The 24,993-nt window shown below is 33.3% G+C and overlaps 3 protein-coding genes across 4 annotated transcripts; 2 read left to right on the top strand and 1 right to left on the bottom strand.

Annotated features, from left to right (window-relative positions):
• Positions 1–957: 957 nt before the first annotated feature.
• Positions 958–3,083, bottom strand: LOC133682198 (LIM domain-containing protein PLIM2b-like). The gene is made up of 5 exons (XM_062105484.1): positions 2,515–3,083; positions 2,061–2,160; positions 1,915–1,940; positions 1,628–1,717; positions 958–1,402 (listed from the first exon to the last, which is right to left on the bottom strand). The coding sequence occupies exons 1-5, from the start codon at positions 2,647–2,649 to the stop codon at positions 1,133–1,135; spliced, it is 621 nt and encodes a 206-aa protein (XP_061961468.1). The 5' UTR covers positions 2,650–3,083; the 3' UTR covers positions 958–1,132.
• A 2,706-nt stretch (positions 3,084–5,789) lies between these two features.
• LOC133682663 (acetyl-coenzyme A carboxylase carboxyl transferase subunit alpha, chloroplastic-like) lies at positions 5,790–10,513 on the top strand. Its single transcript, XM_062106124.1, has 10 exons — positions 5,790–6,267; positions 6,382–6,456; positions 6,841–6,948; positions 7,021–7,181; positions 7,401–7,515; positions 7,607–7,761; positions 8,269–8,320; positions 8,399–8,467; positions 8,598–8,675; positions 9,068–10,513. The coding sequence occupies exons 1-10, from the start codon at positions 5,923–5,925 to the stop codon at positions 10,079–10,081; spliced, it is 2,172 nt and encodes a 723-aa protein (XP_061962108.1). The 5' UTR covers positions 5,790–5,922; the 3' UTR covers positions 10,082–10,513.
• A 2,355-nt stretch (positions 10,514–12,868) lies between these two features.
• Positions 12,869–19,544, top strand: LOC133682248 (DEAD-box ATP-dependent RNA helicase 8-like). 2 transcript variants are annotated; one of them, XM_062105535.1, is made up of 10 exons: positions 12,869–13,777; positions 14,236–14,296; positions 14,616–14,850; positions 16,126–16,364; positions 17,103–17,354; positions 17,432–17,612; positions 18,227–18,315; positions 18,455–18,528; positions 18,621–18,778; positions 19,205–19,544. In XM_062105535.1, exons 1-9 carry the CDS (start codon positions 13,443–13,445, stop codon positions 18,697–18,699), a joined length of 1,545 nt encoding a protein of 514 aa, XP_061961519.1. In that variant the 5' UTR covers positions 12,869–13,442; the 3' UTR covers positions 18,700–18,778; positions 19,205–19,544. The 2 variants fall into 2 exon arrangements, with proteins under 2 accessions (XP_061961519.1, XP_061961518.1); XM_062105534.1 differs by having other exon boundaries at positions 12,870–13,777; positions 18,621–18,760.
• The last annotated feature ends 5,449 nt before the right edge of the window (positions 19,545–24,993 follow it).

The raw sequence follows: 24,993 nt of genomic DNA, 5'->3' as shown, positions 1-24,993 counted from the left end.
ACATCATAGAAAGCTGCATGTGCGGCCATAACACGATGACTAGCTTCCACACACACCAACAAAGTTTTACTACTTGTATACCCTTGCTCATTGTATTTGTTTTAGGTTCAATTTTGATATCTTAAGTTTTAATTGTTTTGCATTAATATAATTTTATTATATTTTTCCAAATCAAAGATCAACCGAGTTTAGGAATTTTCCCTCAACATTGTTGTAACCCTATATATAATTGAAATAAATTATAAATTACCAAGTCAAATCATAAATAAATACAACGTGTGGAAGGAATTTTTTTTTTAAATAAAGTTAAATGACAAAAAAAACACGAGCTCTTCCTTTGATCGCACAAATTAGTCATTGGTTTTATATTAACAAAATGAGACTAAACATTTGTTCAAGTTTCAAATTCGATCTTTAAAGATCTAATTCTTTTAAATCAATAAAATTAAATTTTATTTCTCTAAACTGAGCATCAACTGAATGACAGAACATTTCTCTAACAACATGAGATTCCTATAAGCAAGTATTAAAAAAACAAATTTTCAAGACTAATCATAAATCAATGCAACATTAAAGAACCAAATAAAAACAAAACAAATTAAGGGATTAAAATGAAAAAAAAAATTTAAAGACTAAAAGAAAAGGAATTACTATTAATCCACATTGATCTCTCTAAGAGGGCACAATGAACCACTAACCCCTCTTAGTTTTTCTGATTATAATAATAATAATATTTGAAATCCAACATAATTCTGTTCTTCAATCTACATTTTCAAGGGAGCTAGCTGGAGCTGGAATGTAAATTTGCATGGTAGAGAGTTGAAACTCTGGCATCCATAGAAAACGCAAGCCATCTGAGCAAAGAGCTGAGATCAATAAATGTTGATACTGGTTCCTAGGATTTGGGTTTTTCATTTGTATCCTGTTGCCAAGAGTACTAAATTGCAAGAGGAGGAATTTGTAAAAACTAGTGCAATTCAATATCCTGTAGCAAGGCATCTGTAACATAGATAGTCAAATCCAAAAACAAACTTTGAACACAATCCGGCAATAATATTCAACAACATGAAAACTCAAAGCAGTCCTGGCAACTTGAAAAGATAGCAATGCAAGAAAACATGATGTGCTTTGTTTAAGATTGCTCTCCTGACTTTTCCTCCTCCACAGCAGCTCCTTCCTCTGGGTTTGACTCGGCCAGTTCAGGAGGTGTGGAATTTGATCTCTTGTGTGCAGCTGATGCAAGGACATGGCTGTAGGTTCCCTTTTCCATGAAGAGCTGAGCGAAGTGGACCTTGCAGTAGAGGACTCCATCAAGAGCAGCATAAGATGAATGTGTGAGTGGACATCCACCATGAGCACACCTGAAGCATGTCTTGTGGTAACATTCTCCCTCCATGGTAACCTATGTCATCAATGGTTATAGCACATATGTACTTATTCCAGATTATCATAGGCATGACTATTAAATAACAGAGACTTGAAAACATTTCTCAGATAGATCCATCTATAATAGATACGATGTACCTAAGAATATGTTGGTCATTTATCTGATAATTGTAGGGGTATAAATAGCACACAGGTCTTTAGGACCTAATGGATTTATTTAAGTTTAGAGCTGAAAACAAACCTTCTCCAATGGGTACACTGTTTTGCCGCAAGCGGAGCATTTGTCTTGGGTTCCACAGAACACTGAAGATAGTTTGCTGGGGATCCTCGACTGTAAAAATACACAGAAATTATAGTGTTATTACAAGTCATGGAAGAAAAGGATAAAATCTGAAAACTAGAATGTATTTTGAAATATCCCAGAAAAATATCATTCATCAGGATGGTTTCCAAATGCCACCATAAATCAGTTGATGGGACATCCAAACACACCCTAAGCACTTAAAATGGAGATTATGAATATTGTACCAGGTCATGAGTCCTCTCGGGCTTCCCTGCAAGAAAATGTCGTCAAATTGTTAATGTATATGGGAAAAAATTAATCAAACAATGGCATCTCATCGAAACAGTACGGTAAGAGAATTGAATAAAGGACACAAAAAAAAAGATACCACCTTTCTGAAAATTCTTGCTGAAATCTCCACCCTCCTTGAAAAGTTGCTCAAAATGAGTCTTGCAGTAGAGGACTCCATCCATGGATGAGTAGTTGCTCATCTGCCATGCGCAGAATTATTTTCAATGGTGGAATATCATTTGTCACAACTCCGAAGCCAAAAAAACAAACAAAAAAAAACAATGAAAGGCAACTAATTACTAATCCGTGAATTGGAAACTCCACCAATGTTGAATGTTGGCTTGCTTTTTTCCAAACCCAGTTGATCAATCTAGCTTGTAACACATGAACATTAATATAATATGTTTTAGCCTTGAAGGGGAACCCTTATTGCACAATTGTTTTAGATAAATATAAATTCCCATTTAAATAACACTAAGATTATAAAGAAAAAACTATAAAAAGAAGAACTGGAACGAGAAGCAGAGCATAAAGGAAGGGAGAGGAAAACATACCACAAGAGTTCCTTTGCAGTGGCTGCATTTGAAGCAGGATTTATGATAAGGCACCCCTTCAAGAGACATCATATCAACAAAATAAACAGTCTTATCACAAGCCTTGCACTTATCCAGGGTTCCCGTGAATGCCATCGTTCTTTCTTTTTATTCCTCTTTCCTTGTATCCTTCAAAATGATCCTGGAACTCGGGAAATATTTTGTGTTCAAGTTGTCTGAGAATCTAAGAGGTGTCCGAACAATGAAAAGCACCCTGGGGTTGTTCTTCGTTCCCTCCTCAGACACATGGAAATTAAACAAAGAAGTCTTTCTCTTGTCAAAACAAAACTAATTTATACCAAGTTCGTCACAAATTCTTGGCTTCTCTTGCAATGGAGAAAATTGCTTTGGATCGACCTGTGTAAAGCGGACACGTGATTGGAGATCCCAAACATCTATGAGATAAAAATGTTAATCATCTAATTGTGGATGTAAACCTGTTGGATTGGAGTAAAAAAAGGTTTGGTGCTCTGACTTTTTCTGGAGAAGAATTGCAAGGGGGGCAAAATGGGGGGAAACAGAAATTTAATCATGAAAATGAAAAACCAACTGTTATTGCTATTTGACATGATGGCTGTTGATTTATTTTTCAAGTTAAGGGTGAAGATGGAATTTTAAGGTGTGATATTTGTTTTTTAAAATAATTTTTATCAAAAATATATTAAAATAATATTTTTTTTATTTTTTAAAAATTATTTCCAATATCAAAACAATAAAAAAATATTTTTAAACAAAAATAAAAATTTTAAATTTTAAAAAACACAATTACGAACACGTTACCCCCAGCTACCTCTAAGATATACTATCAGTTGTCTGAAAAGGTACACACCAAACCAGACCAGACTGTTTAAATGGTGGTGTGCCCATTATGCGAAATAGCAATAACAAATTCAAGCTTATCAGAAGTTGCTGCTTGGGATTGTTCTCTTCACTTCAGATGTAAGGAATTATTTTATTTTATTAATTTTCAATTTCAAAGAACCAGAAATTAGGTTGAGGTTTTAATATATATATACACACACACACACACAGCGCGCCGGCTATAAAACCACCCACAGATCATCGGAAACAAAAATATTAACGTCAGTAACATGCAATGCCAACAGAAAATTAAGCGAAACAAGAATTACAAATTGATAAACAGACATTAAATGCAGGCAAAAAGTACCGGATTCTTACAATTTCCATGATACACGGGTTCTCAGTTGACGATCCTTCACCGGAAAACGATAACATTTTCACTTCAAACCCTTAAATTCTACAAGTTTTTTAACACAAATGCACATTCATTGAGCATATTTACAGTGATGAATGACGATACCATCAATACCTAGATTAGCAGAAGAAACCTCATGAGCCACAGCAACGGAAGCACTTCGACGCATCCGTACTGAACAAAACAAGAAAACAAAAATAATTAAATCAAACATTAAGCACGCGTAATTATGATTCAATCTATCCTAATTAATCCTTGCCTGCGCCCATATTAGTAATAATATTATTGCTATATTATTTGTACCGAAATATACATGCGCGGGGATTTAACATTGAGTTTCAACTCTTCTTTTTTTTTTGGTTAAAATTTATTTATTTTTATTTTAAATTAATTTTTTTAGTATTTCTTTATCGTTTTGATTTGTCGATATTAAAATAAATTTTAAAAATAAAAAAATATTTTAATATATTTTCGAATAAAAAACACTTTAAAAAATAATTATTATTATACTTCTAAACATTCTCTTGATATAAAAGCTTATTTAATGTTTGTGTGCTCGATATTACAGTACAAAGTGCTTTTAATTTTTTTAAAAGATATTTTTTAATTTTTATAATAAAACATCTAAATAATAAAAAACACTAAAAAATATCAATTTAATTTTTTTTTAATTTTATTCCAACGATATATAAGTTATTTTACCTGTTATTTTTTCAATGAAAATACAAAAGCAACCCTCGTGTAAAAGCTAAAAATATATATTTTTAAGGATAATAATGTAAATTTACTGTACAATTAAAACTAAAATACTATTCATGTCTCCAATTAATTCCGGTATACCAAAATTATCATAATACAATAACTATTTTACCCTTAAACATTTTGCTAAGAGTTATTTTTTTAAATGCAGGGAAGAAAAAAAATACCATTCCCGAACACGGCAAACTATATTTTAGGTGTAAAGTGTTTTCTTTTTTTTTAGTTATTATTTATTTGATAAAAAAATAATTTTTTTTTAAAAAGTAAATTTTAGAAAAGTAAATTATGAAAAAGTGAATTATTTTTTAATATTTGATAATATAATAAAAAATAAGTTGGAAAATGTTTTTTAGTATTTGGTTATATTATGAAAAATAAGTTGGAAAATAACTTATTAATGTATTATTTTTTTCAAGTTTATTAAAATAATAAGGAACAAATCTTGCAAATTAAAATGTTGAATGAGAATGAAATTGAAAAAAAATATAATTTCATAAATTATATCAAATAAAGTAAATAATAATTAAAATAACAGAGATCAAATCTAACAAATAAAAAAATTGAAAGGTAAAGAATTAAAATAATAATAATTACCTTTTCATAAATTATTTCAAATAAAATAAGTAATAAAAAAAATTAGGATAAAATTTGATAGATAAAAAAATTTAATTAAAAAATAACAAGGAAAAATCAAATAACAATTATAAAAATAGGGACCAAAGTTAATATAAAAATTAAATTCCAAAGGATAAAATTAAAAAAAATATTCAAAACAAAAAATATGTATAACAATTCAAAGTTTGAGAACTAAATTTGATATAATCAGTAAATAATATGATATTTTTAATTTTTTTATAATTTTTAAAAAGTATTTTCTGTTCAAAACAAAAAAAAATATTTTTTTGAAAATCAAATCAAAATTTTTTTGACTGAAAAATATTTTTTGTTGATAAATTTTTTTAATAATAACAAATCCAAAAAAATTTAAAATAGCTTGTCATTAGTTTTTTTTAATAATTTATAATATAATTATAATTATTTAATAATAAATCAGGCTAATCACTACCGATAGACGGGGCCAGTAGTTTTTGCAAAGGCGTAGTTAGTAGTACTATCCATCAGTGGTGGGTCCCGATGATGGTAGTAGTTATCCACTTCATGTGATGACTTGCCCACCTTCTAGATTTTGCTTGCAGGTATTTAATCCAACCAGCGCGTGATTTAAAAACAGTCCAATCAGTGCGTGATATTAAAAACAGTCCAATCACCACTTTTTATCCATTTTTTCTCTTTTTCTTCCAAACCTTGTTAATAATCTTCTTCTTTCTCCTCTTTACTTGGATTAAAAATTCACAACCAGTAACCGGCTTCACATTCTTTCTGTCTTGTCCAAAATGGCCACCACCTTATCTATATCAGCTGGAAATTGTGGCAAAGAGAGGCCATGTATTGAACTTGGTTCAAATGCTTCCATTGTCAAGGATGTTTTTGGTGAAAATTTGATTAGAAGTTGTAAATTTAGAAGGGGAAATGGATATAGGTGTAAAGGGGTTCGTGTCATTGCAAGAACTAAGAAATGGAAGAAGCATGAATACCCTTGGCCTGATAATATTGATCCAAATATTACTAGTGGGCACTTGAGTTACTTGTCTCATTTCAAGCCTTTAACAGAGAAACCAAAACCAGTGACACTTCCTTTCGAGAAGCCATTGATTGATCTTGAAAAGAGAATTATTGAGGTCAGTTAGTTGTTTTTCTTTGTTATTATTAGTGTAATTCTATTGACAAGGCAACAATTTCCCTTGAGCCCTTTTATTATTTATTTGCTGTATGGCTCATTATGTTTCTTGCAGGTACGTAGAATGGCTGATGAAACTGGCCTGGATTTCAGTGATCAAATTTTGGCTTTAGAAAACAAGTATCAGCAGGTAAATTTTGCTATAACCTATAACCATTTCAGTTTTTACAGTCGAATCAAAATTCAGCATCATTTTGCATTTTTGCGTTGAGCATTTGGATTAACTAGATATCCACAGGGATCCTTGACTTCATTAACTCTTGGTCCCTGCAACACATAATTCCTGCAACTTACATGGCATAATTCTTTGATAGAGGCATTGATTCTTGCAACTTATATGGCATAATTCTGTTTATAATGTCTGCAAGTATCTGAACTAGTGAATTGTTGAAGTAGGCCAGCATAGACAACCAACTCTAACATTGATAGATAGGTACTATGCTAGTCTTATCTGTTATTTCTATTTGATATTCATGTTAATTGCGTCTATTCGTTCTCTACACTTCAATTTCAGGCACTGAAAGATTTATACACGCACTTGACACCCATTCAGCGCCTGTCTATTGCTAGGCATCCCAACAGACCAACAGTTCTTGATAATATTTTCAATATCACTGAGAAGGTATGGCATTTCTTTAGTATTGAGACTAACTTTTGAAGTGTAATTTCTGATTTTTCTTTCGTCATTGTTTAGTGGGTGGAACTCCATGGAGATCGTGCAGGTTATGATGATCCAGCTATTGTGACTGGTATTGGAACCATTGATGGTAAAAGCTACATGTTCATAGGCCATCAAAAAGGTAGGAACACAAAGGAGAATATCGCTCGCAACTTTGCAATGCCAACTCCTCATGGGTATGTTCAAGAATGTTACAATAAATGAATAAAAGAAGCTATCAAATTGCAAGACATTTTAATTTTGCACAATTTTAGAAAATTCTGGCCAAGATAAAAATATCATTAATTGTTCTTGCAAGTTGCAAAGAATACTGAAATTGTCATCAGGAGCCTTGCATCGCTTGCATGTTTTTCTGGTGAGGACTAGATTTATGCTTAAAGCATTGACATAAACAGCTATCGGAAGGCCTTGCGCATGATGAAATATGCTGATCACCATGGTTTCCCCATAATCACTTTTGTTGACACTCCTGGGGCCTTTGCTGATCTCAAATCTGAGGAACTTGGTCAGGTGTGTGCACACCTTTCCCTTACCTTGGAAGTAGCCTAGCATTCATGCGTCCATGCCATTATCATGAATGGATTGTTCTCTTCTGACTCAGGGTGAAGCAATAGCTCATAATCTGAGGACTATGTTTGGCCTGAAAGTGCCTATTGTATCAATTGTAACCGGTGAAGGTGGTTCTGGTGGAGCTCTTGCAATTGCTTGTTGCAATAAAATGCTTATGCTCGAGAACTCTGCTTTCTATGTTGCAAGGTGATAGTAGTTCTTTCTTCTTTCCTTATTTTTCTCTTTTCGAAATTGTACTATTTGTTAGTTGCAATCTAGGAAACCTTTGGAGTTCTCATTAGGGTTCCAAATTATAGATGATAAACTCTCTATTCCTCGTTAATGAACTAATCAAGCTGCAAATAGGAAGACTGCTCTGCTTAAAGTATCCTGCTTCTGTTTAGGTACCTTCTTGGGATGTAAACTGATATTTCAAAGTGTTGAAACTGGAAATTTAGAATGTTACAATTGCAATTGTAATGTTACTATTGGTTTGTAACTAGAGTGTTACAATTGCACATATGAGAGCTTCATCATTTCACCTCTGACCATTAGCTCCGATTATGGAGTCTTCTATATTCACAATTAATTCTCCTTTCACTGTTATTTTCTTTGTGGCTTTTAAACTCCTGGAATTCTGCATGGTCAAATTCTCAATGATTCCTTGATGTTTGAGTTGTTGCATCATTTCTGTGGTATTGTTTCTTTGATCAGTCCTGAAGCATGTGCGGCCATATTGTGGAAGTCTTCTCAAGCAGCTCCTAAGGTACTTTAATTGTTTAATCATTAGATTTATATGATGATTTGGCCATTTAATTAATCACGATATGGTTAACTTTTCTAGGCAGCTGAGAAACTGAAGATCACAGCTCAAGAACATTACAGGCTGAAAATTGCTGATGGCATAATTCCTGTATGCAATCTGGTCCCATAACAATTTCTTTCTTTCTTTCAGCACCAATGAATAATGATGGCATATATTCAACTCAGTAACTTTCTTCAGTTCAGCTTTTCACTGCTGATGTCATTGCTATCATTTACAGGAGCCTCTTGGGGGTGCCCATGTGGATCCTGCATGGTCTTCCCAACAAATTAAGCTTGCAATCATCCAAACCATGGAGGTAAGTGATACCTAACAAGGACATCTGCAACCCTTTTTGTAAGCAAACATCGTTTCAAAATTTTGCAGATCTATTCACTCAGGAGAAACATATTTTGTCCATTTACTGTTCCCTTATTAAAATTCTATATGTTGCTACTGAAGTCATTCTCGGATTGCAACTTCTTGTCCTTTTTGCCATTAGATAGAGCCCTGGGCAACTATATCTATATAGAAGTATTGTGCTTTAAAAATTTGCTATTTCAATTTCTTTCATGCCAGTAAAGCAGGATGTTTCCCCCCTTTTTTTGGTTACTTCTCCTTTAGGATTTTGCACTGTACTTTTGTTACATATTTGCTTTGTTGGTTTTCTAGTCATCCCCACTACTTAAAGCAATGCTAACATGTATCTAGGAACTAACAAAAATGGATAAGGAAGAGTTGCTCCACCACCGGAAGCTCAAGTATCGGTATATTGGAGGTTTCCAAGAAGGCGTGCCGGTGGAACCAGAGAGAAAGCGCAACATGAAACTATCCGAGGTTAACAAGCCAATGACAGATGATATCGAGTTAGAGCTTGAAAACTTGAAGAAGAAGATTCTCGAATCCAATAGTGCTACGGATCCAATTTCAAGCCAAGCAATTGAGAAGCTCAAGCAAGACCTGGACCAGGAGATTACCAATGCTTTTATTTCAATGGGCTTACAAGAGAAGCTCGAATCAGTCAAATTGGAGTTATCTAAAGCCTCAGACGACCAACCTAATAAGCCCCCCAATCGTCACTTGAAGGAGAAGGTCGACCAAATCATGCAAGAATTCCAGCATAATTTGGCACGACCGGGAGCCTATCTTGGGTTGAAGCAGAAGCTTGAAAAGTTAAACATGGTCGGCAAGCTCATTGAGCTAAAAGAGAAAAGTGAGAAACTGAAAGCAGAGATAAACCAAAAGGTCCCAGATGAGTTAAAAGCAAAGATGAAACTTTTGAAGGATGCTCAAGAAAAGTTGTCAAAAGGCGAAGCAACAGACAAAGATTTGGTGGAACAAACAGAGAGGGCTAAGCAAGAGCTGATTGAGTTTCTAAAGTCAGTTGGGTTGGAGATTGTAGGGGTAACTAAAAGAAATGTAGCACCTCCACCGCCTTCATGGCAAGAGAAAATAACAAAGGTGAATAAAGAGATAGCTGAAGAAATTGAAAGAGTGATAAACGTTGCAGGTCTTGGTGACAAAGTTGAGGAACTGAAGTCAGAAATAGCAAGAGGGTCGAGTTCCGAAAAAGTAGAAAAAATGCAAGCAGAGATCAAGAAGGAAATCCTTGCTGCTTTGGATGCCATGACATGCGAAGAAAAGTTAGAGAACCTGAGAGTGGAGTTGGCATCCACCTCAGGAAAAGCTGAAGACAAGGTTGTGGCCGAAAACGGCAGATTGTGAAATACATCTACTTTATGCATCATTTGGTATAACAGTTTTGGATCCTGCATCTAGAGACATAAGGGTGTATTCGAGCAACTATTTTCAGCATTTTCCTTTTTCTTTCCTGGGCTGCTTGACATCAGTTGAACTCCATGATGGGACAAGATATAAAGTCTCTGCATTGTATTCCTGTAATCCTAGTGAATGATTTTATCTTGTTATGTTTGACGAAGGTGATGGAGGAAACTTGTGGTTCCATAGAGCAAATACCATGGAGCTCTTTGTTTTCGCAGTAGAAACTGCGATTTTTTTTTTAAATTATTATTTTTATTTATTTCCAGTTCTGTCATGTCATGAAGGAGCAGATATAAGCTTATCAGATATGACAAGATTGGCACAGGTGATTGATTTCCTTTTCCTTCTTGATAGACAAGTGGATTTGTTGGTGTACCTACAAGATTTGTCTCCTTCCTGATTCTTTATCTTTTCATGCTTGCCTTCCCCCTTAAGTTGAATTGCTTTTGCTCTTGCTCAATTCTATAGTTTCACTTTCTTCTTTGATCTTATCCGGCCCTACAAATGCTTGCAAAAAGCACTCTATCATATGATTTGATTTTCCGTTTTCTTCCTTTTGTTTACTTGCTTTTGAAGCTGCCTTTGTTTTTTTTCTTGACCCATACAAGCACCTACGGACTCTTTCTTCTTTGATGATTTCTAATTTTTTTATTTTTAATGATTTCAACCTTTGAATTATCTTTGATGATTTCTAATTTTTTTATTTTTAATGATTTCAACCTTTTAATTATTGGTGTTTTGATGTACGATAAATGACGGTGTTTAAAAGGATGGTAATAATTATTTTTTAAAATATATTTTTTAAAAAAATATATTAAAATAATATTTTTTATTTTTTAAAAATTATTTTTAATATTAACACTTTAAAATATTTAAAAATAAAAAAAAATATTTTTAAAAATATTTTTCAATTACAGTGTCAAACGTTATCTTAATCTATTTTCTACAAATAAATCACGGGTTACAACCCGTGTATTTGTAAAATAAAATATAACTTAAAAATTAAAAAATTATATAAAAAAAACCATCAAGAAATCAACCTTCCCTACTATTATGATAAAAATATTGCCAGTAAATTAATCCTATACTATACTATTCTATGGCTTTTAATTTTATGATTTTTGGTGTTTTTTTACCCAGAAAAAAAAAAAACTAGCTTGTCATATTTTATTGTCGATCCAATAGTATGGACATAAGTTGTTAAAAAATTTAAAAAATAAATTAAACTGAAAAAATTATAAAAAAATAATTAAAAAAACTAAACCGTAAAAAAAACCAATTAAAATTTTAAAAAAACTAATCTTTTCAGTTTTTGTTTTATAAATCTGAACTCGAAAAAACCAAATCGAATCTAAATAAAAAACTTAAAAAAACTAAGTCAAACTAAAAAAATCAAGTCAAATAAATTTAAACAAATTTTTATTCTTAAAAAATCAAACCAAACTAAATTGAAAATAATCATCCCTCCTCAAAATATCTTACCATATACATGATAAGATCAGGGGTAAAAACTAAAAACCAATTGAGGGACTGTCAACGGTAAAAGACATGGTTCTGGGGGCATCCGTATAGCTTAGCCTTCAAGGAGATGCCGGAAAAAATATTTTTTTTTAAAGTATTTTTTAAAATATATTAAGATAATATATATATTTTTAATATTTAATATTAATACATATATAAAATTAAAAAGATATTTTTTTAAAATAAGAAAATTATGGTTAAACTGCCACACAAACAATATATAAGGAGGTGTTTGAATTTTTAATGTAAATATGTTTTTAAAAAATAATTTTTAATTTAAAAATATATTAATTTTTGTATATTTTTAATATTAAAATATTTTTTTAAAATAAAAAACATTTAAAAAAAACTGTACCAAACAACCCGAATATAAACATAAAGCTATATTGCACCCAACTCCTCGATGTCTTGGTAATTCTTAACGGTATTAAAATGTTTGAAATGCTACTTACTCCTCGCAACTTGTTTGTTTTATCCACTATGGTCCCTTTGAAATCTGAATCCTTTGGATCCGACGACAGAGAATGGAACAGAGAAATTAGAATCGGAACTTTATTTTCAGAAATAAAGATTTTTAACTTTAAATAAATTTAATTGAAATAAAACAATAACTAATAGAAGCATTATAAAGAGGGAAACTACTTAGATAATTACCGAGAAAACCACAATTCCTTTTTTTTTTCTAATAAAAAAATAACAGCTCATTAAGTATCAAACATTTATACAATTATCAAATGAAAATAAAAATATAGTTTTTCACTATATTATATGCCATATTGTTTTTTTTTTCAAGTGAAGATTTGAAGATATGAAACATAATATGAACGCAACATGAGTAGCACTATACCCATTACTAAACTTAATTAGGCTGTGATTATGTTTGATTAATTACAGTAAATTTAAATTTCTTTTTAATTACAATCTCATTTAAACAATAAAAGAAATAAAATTAGACTCGTCATCCTCTGAGGTGGCTCTCGCATCATCTTAAGAATTTACACATTCAAGCTTTACAGCAAAAAAAGAAAGAGAGAGCACTAAAGTTTCATAAAATAAACTAAAATGGCTATAATTTGTAAATAAGCAACAATAGCGGCATCTTTGGTGTGTCCATGAAAAAATATTTTAATAAAGGTCGGTGGTGTTACTCAATAATTTAAACAAATGAGGGCAACAAATGCAAATAACAAAACAATATCCTGAAGCCCTAGAAACGGTTTCGTCCTCATTTTTTGGCCTTTCCATCGAAACACAGACACAGCAAGCGCCATGAATCTTCCTCTTTATCTCCTCTTTCCGTAGCCTTCAAAAACGAAATCATTCAATTTCTATACCTGCAAGGTCTAAAATCACTCCATCCTCTCATTTTCTCCTCAGATCCGTTCCATTTGACCCCTCAATTTCCACCCGAATTTACGATCTCATCCAAACGGAAAACCACCTCTGCACTCCCCTACAGAACCAGCGCTCTCCTTTGGAATAACCTCCTGTTTTGCGCTAATTTACGATTTACCCCATTATGGAACATTAGATTTTCCTCTCTCTCTCTTTCTCACTGTTTAAATTTTCAATTTCAACTCACAAAAGAAGTCTTTAGTCTTTAATTCTTTGAACCAAAACGCCACCGGTTCAAATCTCATTGATTCCTGTAAGTATTTTAATCTACCGTTGTAACCTTGAACCCTAGGCTTAAGATCGTTCTTGTTTCTAGTTTTTTGTACAAATTCGGGGTCTGAATCGGTGATTTAGTTGCTTAGTTAGCGTTAGGCTTCTTTTTTTTGTGATGAACAACAACAATAGAGGAAGGTACCCGCCAGGGATTGGCGCCGGTAGAGGCGGAGGTATGAGTGCGAACCCTAATTTTCAATCCAGGGTGCCGCAACAGCAGTACGTGCAGAGACATTTTGGGCAGAATCATCACCAACAACAATATAATCAACATCAACAGAATCACAATCAGCAACAGCAACAGCAACAGCATCAACAGCAGCAGCAGCAGCAGCAGCAGCAGCAGCAGCAGCAGCAGCAGCAGTGGTTGAGGAGGAGTCAGCTAGCTGCTGCCGATTCGAGCGTTGACGAGGTCGAAAAGACTGTTCAGTCTGAGGCCGTTGACTCGAGGTTAGCTTCTATTCATATGGATAAATTCTTTTGTAACTGGTTTATGTTTAAATATTTATATGTCGTATGAGTGTTTGCTAGTGTTGGAAAAGAGCCCCGTAGATGTTATTTCTGTAGTATTTTAAGTATGCTGTGAGGGAAGGATCTGAACGCAGAGATTGCTTGCTATAATTATAAGTGATCAGAAAATGATGGTGAAAAACCTTGGACTGGAAGCGAGCATCACTTGATGTTATCTGTTGGTTCGGATGTACTGTGTGAAATATTTGTGTCCCATGCAAGAGCAGCATCAGATTGCGCGGGATTTTGTTGACATTTCTAGACTTCTCACCCTGCCCTGCGTACATTGTGCTGCTCTATGCTTTGTTTATAGTGCAATCCTTGTGTTTTTGCAAGCTTCCAATGATTGTTGTGGACTAAAGTCTTATGGTCTCCTGTTTTTTGTTTCTTCTTTCTAGTTCACAAGATTGGAAGGCAAAGCTAAAGATACCACCAGCTGACACGAGATACCAAACCGAGGTAGGGTTTTTTTAATCAGATATTTACATGCACGTTTCTGAACTTAAAACAAGGATTATGTAACCTTGGACTGTCTTGTCTTTGCTCTGCACATGTAAAAGAGCATTCATCTGACTTCATTATTGCATGGTGATGTTGGAAATGGTTCATTTTTATAGTCTGGTGGATCCTTTGTTTTCTTTCACAGATATAATGTCAAAAGAACTGTGGAAGTACTGTCTCATTAATGAGCTGGTGAACATCATGTGTATCCGCAGACTTTTATAAAAGGAAAAATCTCTATGAATCCCGTTTCACTGTTTAAACATCTGTCTTGCAGGACGTGACAGCCACAAAAGGGAATGATTTTGAGGATTATTTTCTGAAGCGTGAGTTGCTTATGGGAATATATGAGAAGGGTTTTGAAAGACCATCTCCTATTCAGGAAGAGAGCATACCAATTGCTCTTACTGGCAGTGATATTCTAGCTAGAGCTAAAAATGGGACAGGGAAAACAGCGGCATTTTGCATTCCTGCCTTGGAAAAGATTGACCAAGATAACAATTTTATTCAAGGTCCGTCTTCAGTCAATTAACTTCTTCATTTGCTATTTATGTGCATGTTTATCATATAAGACCATTGAGATGCATTAGCTGCATGATTGGACTATGACAGTCTTACATCATATAATCAGCTTTATTGTCTTTTGCATTGTGACTTTTTCTGATAGCCACCAATTTAATTAGTCTTATGTCCGATTATGGAAAGGTGAATGTATGCATATGGTTTGTTGCTTGCAGATGTGATAATGACTGCAGGTGGCTAGTTTGGCATTTAGGAACATGTTATCTGTAGAGTTTATGAAGTGATAATGAAATGAGAAGATAGGAATATAAGCACTATAATGGTGGGGTGATGATTTGAGTTCAGCTGACCTTTTTTTGTACAACCTAAATCAGTGTTGTCAAAGGCAAAAGGCGCTAAAAAGCGCCAAGCCTGGAAAATGCTCGAGGAGCTAGACGCACGCCTGAATGAACCAAGGTGCTCAACCTGTATGACATAAAACATTACATGTATAATATTATATATGATATCTTAGTAGAAATTTTGGCAACATAACAGAAGAGAGAGAAGGAATAACATGGAGAGAGAAAAAAAAAGTGAGGAAGAGAGAAATTAAGAAACAAAAGGATGAGATGACGGAAGAAAAACAGTTAAAGGAGGAATACCTTTGTTGTTCTTCACTCGTCTTTCTCTTCTTCTCAGGTGGTGTTTAATGTTTGTTTCTGTTCTTGTCGTTTCAACTTCCACATCTGTTTCACTTCTTTAACTTTCATGTTGGTTTCTTTTCTTCTTTTTTTATCCTAATCTATGTTTTTCACAAAACTACCCTTAAGTTTTATCTTGTATAAAACCAGAAAAGGGGAGACAAAGAACATAAACCTTCTTATTTTCAAAAAAAAAAAAAAACAGAAATCAAAGAGATGCCTTTTCAAACCAATCCTCAGTGTTGGTGTTGGTGTCAGACAATTTTCATCAGACGACGCCTTCATTGCCTGCATCTCATGCACTAGGCCGGCGCCTCTTCAAACTCCATCGCCTCTGGCTAAGAAAGGCGCCTTGGCCTTGCCTCGGGCGCTTGAGCGAGCGCCCTGGCGCCTTGTGACAACACTGACCTTTATATCAATTTGTTCAAGCAATATGAAACATGAGCTTATTATTTGTAAACAATTCACCAGTAGCAGTCTTTCTTATTACTTGATTTTATTTGAAGCTATGAAATTGTAATCTGCTTCCAGATTAACATTTATGGAAATTGCATTTGACTTAACGAAAGCATTTGCATGCAGTTGTGATTCTTGTGCCAACACGTGAGTTGGCTCTTCAGACATCACAGGTTTGCAAGGAGCTTGGGAAGCATTTGAAAATTCAAGTGATGGCCACCACTGGCGGTACTAGTTTAAAAGATGACATTATGCGTTTATATCAACCAGTCCATTTACTTGTTGGGACTCCAGGAAGAATACTAGATCTTGCAAAAAAGGGCGTGTGCATTTTGAAAGATTGTTCAATGCTTGTTTTGGATGAGGTAAACTTTAATGCAACTAGAGTCTCCAGTAATATAACTTGAGTTGATAGTTTTGTGATAATTTGAGTTGACTTCCATTTCGTATTAACTTTTAAGAGTTGTTGAAATAGGTACACTGATGTGTACAGGAGATTGGTTTAGGCTTCTGAAAGAACATGTGCTTTGTTTAGGTCCTGAACATAAGGTTGAGAGAACCAAATCTGAGTCTTTTGTCCCTCCGCCTAGATTTCTTGGCTGTTGTAGAGAGGAGAAGAATGATGTGTTGTTTTGAGAGTTCTGGGAAATAAATGCTTTGAAACATGAATGTAAAAAACACCCTTTGTTACTTTTATAATTTTTGATAATGACAAGGAACAAAAAAATCTGGGCCAATGCTATGTTATATATATATATATATATATATATATAATTTTTAAATTATCCGTTGTCATATAGTTTCTCTCACTCATTTGGCAGGTATGTTAGCAATTTAATGATGTTTATGTGTTCCACTTGAAAGGTGCTATCAGTCCTTTAATTTCGCTTTTTCTTTTAGTTTTTTAGGAAGAAAATTTCCCTGTTTTCCAGGTCAATGCTGCCAGCCCAGCTACATTCACTGAACTTCAATTCTACTAATTGCTTTTTGTAGTTTCTTACCTGATATGAAATAACGTGCTTATGTAAATATTATCAGTGCTGTGCTTGAGTTAACTTTTTGATGTACAAGCATCTGAATGTTACTTGTATTTTGTTCCTCAGGCTGATAAGCTTTTGTCTCCAGAGTTTCAACCTTCAATAGAGCAGCTTATTCGTTTTCTTCCTTCAAATCGTCAGATTTTGATGTTTTCAGCTACATTTCCTGTTACTGTTAAGGACTTCAAAGATAGATATCTAGAGAAGCCTTATGTTATCAATCTTATGGATGAACTTACTCTCAAGGGTATTACACAATATTATGCTTTTGTTGAAGAACGACAGAAAGTCCATTGCTTGAACACTCTTTTCTCTAAGGTTTGATATCAGCTAAACAGCTATTTTGTATTCTCTTTTTTTTTTGTGAATATGATGTCATTGTGGTCTATATGCAGCTGCAAATAAACCAATCAATCATCTTTTGCAACTCAGTGAATCGGGTAGAATTACTGGCCAAAAAGATCACAGAACTTGGCTATTCCTGTTTCTATATCCATGCAAAGATGTTGCAAGACCATCGTAACAGAGTATTTCATGACTTCCGCAATGGTGCATGCAGGAATCTTGTCTGCACCGGTGTGTTACCTGTGTTCTCTGAAATTATGAGTATTCTTGTCTTTTTGTCAGTTGATTTAGTTTGCTTTTTTAAATTTCATCAGCTTGTATGACCTTTTTGTACATAATAATAATGATGATGATCCATTACATTAGATGAAGCTTTAGTTTGTCTCTCCAAGTTGGTAAGACTGGATCCGTGCTCAATTAAAATTACAGACATAGCCCTTAAATAGTTGGAAGATATGAAGTTTGTTAAATAGGCAACATTGCCACAGTAATGATCAACTCTAATGTAGAGTCGTGTTGTGGGCAATGTTAGCTTCTAGAAAAAATTTATTTCCTAGAATAGGAGAAAATAGTCAGCAAATTGAGATGATGTGAGTAATTAAGGAATAAAACTTGTGGAGTTAGGGAAAAAGTGGCAACCAAGAGGAATGACCTGACCTAACTACTTATTTCTTAATTGTAAATGTGGATTTTTTTGTTGGGTATCTTGTAGAGCTGTAACTTTCAACATAATAACAGAGCAAGTTTTCTATTCTTGGGAGATTTTTTTTTGTTGTTGAAGTAGTCATAAATTGTGCTTTATATACATTGAATAATGTTCTGATGATATACGATGCTTGTTGCAGATCTTTTCACCAGGGGTATAGACATCCAAGCGGTGAATGTTGTTATAAACTTCGACTTTCCCAAGAACTCAGAAACATACCTTCACAGGGTATGTTGGATGCTATATTTTTCAATCAACACTGTATTACACTTTTGTATATTCTTTCGTACCTTTGTTTCATGTACAGGTTTCCAAGCAATACTAAATTAATTTTATTTCATTATCTTTATGTTTGTTTCAAACACAGGTTGGACGATCAGGAAGGTTCGGACACCTTGGTTTAGCTGTGAATTTGATCACATATGAGGACCGCTTTAACTTGTATGCATTTCATCCTCTGCCTTCTATTGGAACTTTGCTTCTATTATCAAGGAGTTTACTAACATATCTAATTTCTAATTGTTTTTCCACAGGTATAGGATTGAGCAGGAACTTGGAACTGAAATTAAACAAATTCCTCCACATATTGATCAGGCAATCTATTGCCAATAACCTGTGGTAGATGCCTCTCATTGCAGTCAACAATGGTGTGTGGTGTCAGTGATTAGCAACGGTGAGTGCCATCACCAATGTATGTTTTCACCAAATCTCTTCTCTTATTAATTCTTTGATGTTTGCTTTAAAGAAAAAAGAAAAGGAGGAAGATTTGATATCTTAGATTGATTGAAATAATAAACTAGATACCAATTACCAAGGTTATGCTTTTCTGTCAGAAAAGAACGCAATATTTATCTGGAATATGGATTAGTCAATGCGTGAGGGAATAGTCACTCCTTGATTTGTTATTTGATTACAGACTTGGTTAGTATAGAATTTCATAAGAGTATTGAACCGCCTCCTTTTTTACGTGATAATAACAAACTGGATCTCTGGATTACAGGATATTATTAGTTCTCATCATGGTTTTTTTTTTTTTTTTGGGTGGGGGGGGGGGGGTTGTTGACTCCCTCGAGAGATCTGCGACACCTGACCTGATTTAACTCTGATGATGTTACAGGTTTCAAGCTGTCCATTCAAGGATGATATAGCTCTGCATCTGAGGGAAACTTCTAAGAACTAAATATTGTTGGTGGAAGACTTAATGATTGCTGTATGCATTTAATCCTGGAATGCTTTAGTTGGTTTCTGGATGGAGTTTTAACGGATTGTGAAATCCCAGATACATAGATGCTGGGTTGAGTTCTGTTGTTGCGTTTTGATTTCCTTGACAGACTGGTTTCATATTCTCTGCTCTTAGTTTTCTTACTGTTGAAATGAAGGCTGTAATGCATGGAGATGGATCAGCTCCTTCTCGCTTGCACCTCCTGTTCCATGAATAAAGTCATTAACTTAGAAAATTTCATGGCTCTCCCTCCCTCCCTCCCTCTCTTCACTAGGATAAAAGTTTTTTGTTTTCCCCCCCTCTTTGGGTCCTTTTGATTGTCTTAGGGTGTCGGTGGTGTGGTGGGGAGAAGGTTTAAATGATTTCTCGATAAAAATATGTTCTATCCATTGTCAAATTCGACCATCGCTTGCTGTTAGATTTTTCTTTTCTTCTTTTCTTCAAGATAGCAAGATAGCATATACGGTTATGATTTGTTGTTAGAATATCTTTTTGCCATTTCTTGCAATGGAATCATAACCCCAAAGACTATTCCCCCGCTCATGCTCTCCTATTTGTGCGTCACTTCAAAACTCTGATGTTTTCGCATTCAAGTACCACACAAGCAGAATCAGATGGCCGCCCGAGTTCACATTTCCTGTTGCTCTGAATGGTTGCCGCCAGGAGACGCCGGAAGTATTCTACTACTGATACTTGTGGGGGATGAGAGTGGCGGTGATTTTGGTTCAGTCAAAAGACGTGAAAAACTCACGAGCCTGGATAAAAATAAAAAAAAAATTCAAACCGAGTACTGTGAGTGAGTGTATTTAATGTTCCTTTCATTTATGATGAAAGAAGAAACATATGGGCAATTGAGATCTGTATCTATTTCATTGGCAGGTTGCGTATAGAGGGCCCACGGTTTATTAAATGCAAGAACTTGCGTGGTGTACGCGCATTCTGTTGATAGCCGACATCATAAATGAAAGATTGATCACTTCACACGAAACCTTCTCACTCATCTTCATGGTGAAGATAGGAACTGCTACTCTTGTTTCTTCTGTGATTTGTTTGGCACCGCAGAAGAATTTCTTAAACCAGGGGGGGAAGGAGAGGGTCTTCAGTTTTATTCTTTAAATTTTGTGTTTTTAAAGAAGTGATGATATTATTTAGAATTTACAATAACTAAATTTTATAACAAACTCTTAATTTAAATCAAAAGTTCTTCCTGACTGGATATATTTGTAACTTCTCTTTGAATAACCAGTTAAATACTACCTTAAATCTAAGTCATATCGAACATAGTTTTAGTGTCTTAACTTATAGACCACTGCACAGGGTACTTAGAGGGTGATTTGAGAATGTGAAGAAGGTTGTTTTTTAAAGTATTTTTTTATTTGAAAAAATATAAAAATAATATTTTAAATTTTAAATTTTTAAAAATAATTTCTAACATCAATACATTAAAATAATTTAAAAATATAAAAACAATTAAATTTTAATCAACCTCCTCCATTTAGATGGTACTCCCGCGGCAAAACACAAGTGTAATTCGTGTGCAGTACTAGACTCCGAACTGCTGCTTCAGGAAAACATCCAGGTTCTGCAATACAGCAGTAGTTATCTATCATTATGTATACGCTTAAATATAGATTCTGTTTGAACCACAAAAAAATATTGATTTTTCAGAAAATTTATCCTTAATTACCATGCACGTTAAGAAGGAATTATATTTTTATATTTTAATCCAGATTACAAGCCGAAATAGTAACTAGAAATATGTGTCCTGAGAGTTATTAACGTCGAGTTTCATTACACCATGAAAGGCAGCTCATCCACGTTTCTTTATATATATATATATATATATATATATATATATATATATATAAAGAGAGAGAGAGAGAGATTGACTGCTTGTTCATAGAGTTCTCCAATTATATATATATATATATATATATATATATATATATATATATATAGAGAGAGAGAGAGAGAGAGAGAGAGAGAAATCTCGATCCACACCCTTCATACGCAGAATAAATTCTGAATATGTATGTGTTCAGCTCAGAATGACTCAGTTGAAACACGATTCACGGACCTTGCTAATGGCTCATAAGGAAAGGGAAAGGTGTTTTCTTTTGGTCTTTTACTTGATGATCGTTTTATTTGAAATAATTAATGGAATTGGAGTTTTATTTTAATGTTATCCTTGTTTTATTTTTTCATTAAATTTTATTTTTATTATTTTAATTACTATTTATGTTATTCGAGTCTTTTTTATTTAATACCTAATTGTTTAGTTAATATTTATTTAATTTTAAATAATTTTTTAAATTAAAATTTTGTTTTAATTTCATACTTATTTTTTTAATTACTATTTATATAATATGAGATCATTTTAGAATTGATTTTTTTTGCGATTTCACCATTGTCATTTTTTTTATGTCAGATTTTTTTCTAATTCTTTTGTTTTTTTTTCTTTGTCAAATTTTTTAGGTTAATATTTTTTTTACTCGATTTTATCTTTCAATATTAAATTGATTTGGATTTGAACTTTTTTAATTAAATCCATGTTTGAGATTTCATGAGTTGTGGGTTTTTAAGAAAGTTAATCCAGCTTTAGGAGCTTCACTTAGGTAGTTTTGACTTTTTATTTTATCATTTTTTTAAAGTAGTGTTTTTTCAATTTAATCCTTCAATATTTATTTAATTGAACATTGGGCTTTGTTTTTTTTATTTCTACATCATTTTTTTTGTCTTGTCTTTTGATATTTTTAATTGGGTTATCTCAAGTCTTTTTATTTATTGTCATTTGTTAAGTTAATTTATTTAAAAAAAATTTTACTCTTAAATTAAATAAAATTGATTGATTTAATATAGGCAATCTCCACTTCATTGTGTTTTGTTCGGTTTGTCTTTCTTGGACATTGCTCCAATGATCCATGCAACTTTTTTCAATATCATCGTATAACCTTTTGTAGTGGGATTCGAAACGTCTTAGCAAACTTTTTTGGTCATGGACGACATCTACAGTGGAATGACAATGGGTTTCTCAAGATCTTTTCTTTCTTCTCCTTACATGTATGCTATCTTTGGCTTTTTTTTGTAGTTGATTGTTGCTAAATAAAATTTTTTACATTTTGTTTGTTGTCATTACCTGCAATTTAGATTAGATTATTAAATTACTTGATCTCATTGGATGCAATCAAGTTAATAGCTTGAGTATTGGATTTCTCATACTCTTTTTAAAAACACTATCATCGCTTGAGTATTTCATTTTAACACTATAAAAATTAGATCAACAAACAACATAGCACGAGGCACTATCTAGTCAATAAGTTATTGTTGTATGTAACGATCATTGTTTTTTAGTTACCTTACAAAGAAAATCTAAAATGTTTGATTAGAATTGGAGTTGAAACCATATTTGAGTGCATTTAAAAAATATGATTGATTTGAAAAAAAATATTAAATTAATTTTTTAGTATTTTATTTATTTTAATATACTAATATTAAAAATAAAAAAATTATTCTAATCTAATTACAAGTGAAAAACAATTTTCAAAAAAATATCTGATAATAAAAGCTATTGCACTGGCAATACAGCTCTAACTAAGCATCAGAGAGTACAGTGCTATAAATACGCTGCTTGTCTTTTATCCGTGCTGAACTTTATAGTGCTGATTTAAATGCTTCGGGTCTTTGAGAGTTTGCTGTGTGGCATCAAGATTTCATATCACTTGATTTGACGTGAAAGAGAGGAGAATAAAAGCAAGAAGACTTCAAAGCGCCATTTGAACAATCTTATAATTATGCAGCGTCCACTGTAACAGCAAGAAGACAGAAGAACATCTATCCATGGATCTAAATGGGTGTATCGATCCATGAACATGCGTGAGCCCAGGCATTCATGCATGTGAAAGCATATGCGATTGCAAATTTGTGGAAGAAGCGCAGCAGCAGCTGTCAGTCTTCCCAGGGAGTCATCAACCTCAAACAGCAAGACCCTCTGCAGTTCCTTTGACTTGTGGCCGACTGTATTTATTGCAGTTGAATTGAGGAAAATTTTAGAGAACTTCTAGGAGGGAAGAAATCAATGATATTAGTTATTACTTATTAGTTATTAGTTATTTTTCGAGTATATTTTAAAGAAAAAATAGATATAATTAAAAAAAAAACCTATGAGTTAAAATATTTTTATTATTTTTAGTGTACTATAAATTTTACTTTCTATCTTTTATTTGTGTAAACTTTTTTAAATAAATTTATAAACTAACTAATAAAATATCATTAATTACTCCATAAAATTGCTGTTAAATAGACTTCACACGCCCCATTAGTTAACAAGAATTAACAAGAAGTAATTCTTGCCTTTTTCTTATTTTATGGTTCCTGGTTAGGTGAGAAACGTGTCATTCACAGGTCTCAGATGCCCGAACTTTAAATGCTATGCTATCTGGAAACTCTTAAATTTGGTGGTAAGAGAGCAACAGAAAAAACTGAAACCCACGAACCCAGTCGTCTCTGCCAGCCCATGCAAATAGCAAGAAAAATGGAGTTTTTTCCTTTCCTTCTTCCACCTTTTGATTCTGTAGCGCCATGTCCGGTTGTTCAACACTTGCGCTCCATTGAATCTCGTGATCAAAAAGCAATTCCATCCTCTGTCGATAATTCCCACCAGCATGCATCTTTCGTCCAATATATCTTTGAAATTTGAAATTTTACCCATGAAATGTACGCATATCGCATTAATTCTTGCCTGGGAATGCATGCCATGCGGATGCCATAAATTGTAATGTATTTATGCAAAGCCTCATTGTATTAGTCTGGCACTGTTGAATCGAAGGCTTATGAAGCAAACTGTTATGTGGGTGATTTTGAGGCTGAGGCTGAGCTTAAGTATTTCATTCTAAATATCATCGTTTGAGAGGGATCGTTCTCTTGGCAAAGATGAACAAAAATAAATGTATAGTTTTTATGGGGAAAATAAACGTCCCCACACGCGCCCTCGCTTGCAAGTAAGCACATGTACGTTCAATTTAACATCCACAAGCGAACTTGGATGCAAGATAAGGACCGGTGTGGTAGCCAGTTGTTGCAAATATTGAGGTAGCTCTCTCTGCATTCACATCACCCGCAGAGCTGAAGTTGGTGGAAGATAAGAGTTGTATTTGTTAGAGAGACCACAAAACAAGTTTTATTTGGCTTTATTTATTTCTGTGTATTTCTAGATAATAAAATTTTGAGTAATATTTTGTATAGAAAACGTGCTGTTAATTTTTTTTCTAAAATATAAATGTTATTATCATTTTCGATTCTTTAATTTGTGTAGATTTCAAAGGAAAAGTCATTAGTGCTAGACAAGAGCACTGCTAGTTCTTCTAACAGCGTATTTGATGATCATAAGTCGTTAGGTGCCGACAATGAACAGGCACCCACGCACGTTTGTTGAGCACGATGTTGCCACTCAAAGGGGATGTTCTTTCTAAGCATAATATATACACTGTGAAGTACATTGCTCAGTGGAGGCTTGATTACCTAATGTAAGTTTATTTTTTTTCCTACATAATTGAAAAATATACAACAGTGAATAATTTTTTTGACTAATTGATTTCAATTAACTAATGAAATTTCATATTACAAATGTATAGGATACTAGCACAATAACATCAGCGACAATATTGTCGATGAAAATGTCATTGTTT

The sequence above is a fragment of the Populus nigra genome, chromosome 2 (genome assembly GCF_951802175.1).
Source record: "Populus nigra chromosome 2, ddPopNigr1.1, whole genome shotgun sequence".
In the NCBI taxonomy this organism is placed as follows: Eukaryota; Viridiplantae; Streptophyta; class Magnoliopsida; order Malpighiales; family Salicaceae; genus Populus; species Populus nigra.
This window is presented reverse-complemented; position numbering and strand designations above follow the sequence as displayed.

Excerpts from the sequence above, each read along its gene's own strand:
- LOC133682663 (XM_062106124.1), top strand. The coding sequence starts at position 5,923 with ATGGCCACCACCTTATCTATATCAGCTGGAAATTGTGGCAAAGAGAGG. Across the intron at positions 6,268-6,381 it reads TTGAAAAGAGAATTATTGAG|GTACGTAGAATGGCTGATGA; the intron begins GTCAGTTAGTTG and ends TGTTTCTTGCAG. Across the intron at positions 8,321-8,398 it reads CTTCTCAAGCAGCTCCTAAG|GCAGCTGAGAAACTGAAGAT; the intron begins GTACTTTAATTG and ends TAACTTTTCTAG.
- LOC133682248 (XM_062105535.1), top strand. The coding sequence starts at position 13,443 with ATGAACAACAACAATAGAGGAAGGTACCCGCCAGGGATTGGCGCCGGT. Across the intron at positions 13,778-14,235 it reads TCTGAGGCCGTTGACTCGAG|TTCACAAGATTGGAAGGCAA; the intron begins GTTAGCTTCTAT and ends TCTTCTTTCTAG. Across the intron at positions 14,297-14,615 it reads ACACGAGATACCAAACCGAG|GACGTGACAGCCACAAAAGG; the intron begins GTAGGGTTTTTT and ends TCTGTCTTGCAG.
- LOC133682198 (XM_062105484.1), bottom strand. The coding sequence starts at position 2,649 with ATGGCATTCACGGGAACCCTGGATAAGTGCAAGGCTTGTGATAAGACT. Across the intron at positions 2,161-2,514 it reads ACTGCAAAGGAACTCTTGTG|ATGAGCAACTACTCATCCAT; the intron begins GTATGTTTTCCT and ends TGCGCATGGCAG. Across the intron at positions 1,718-1,914 it reads CCGAGAGGACTCATGACCTG|TCGAGGATCCCCAGCAAACT; the intron begins GTACAATATTCA and ends GTATTTTTACAG.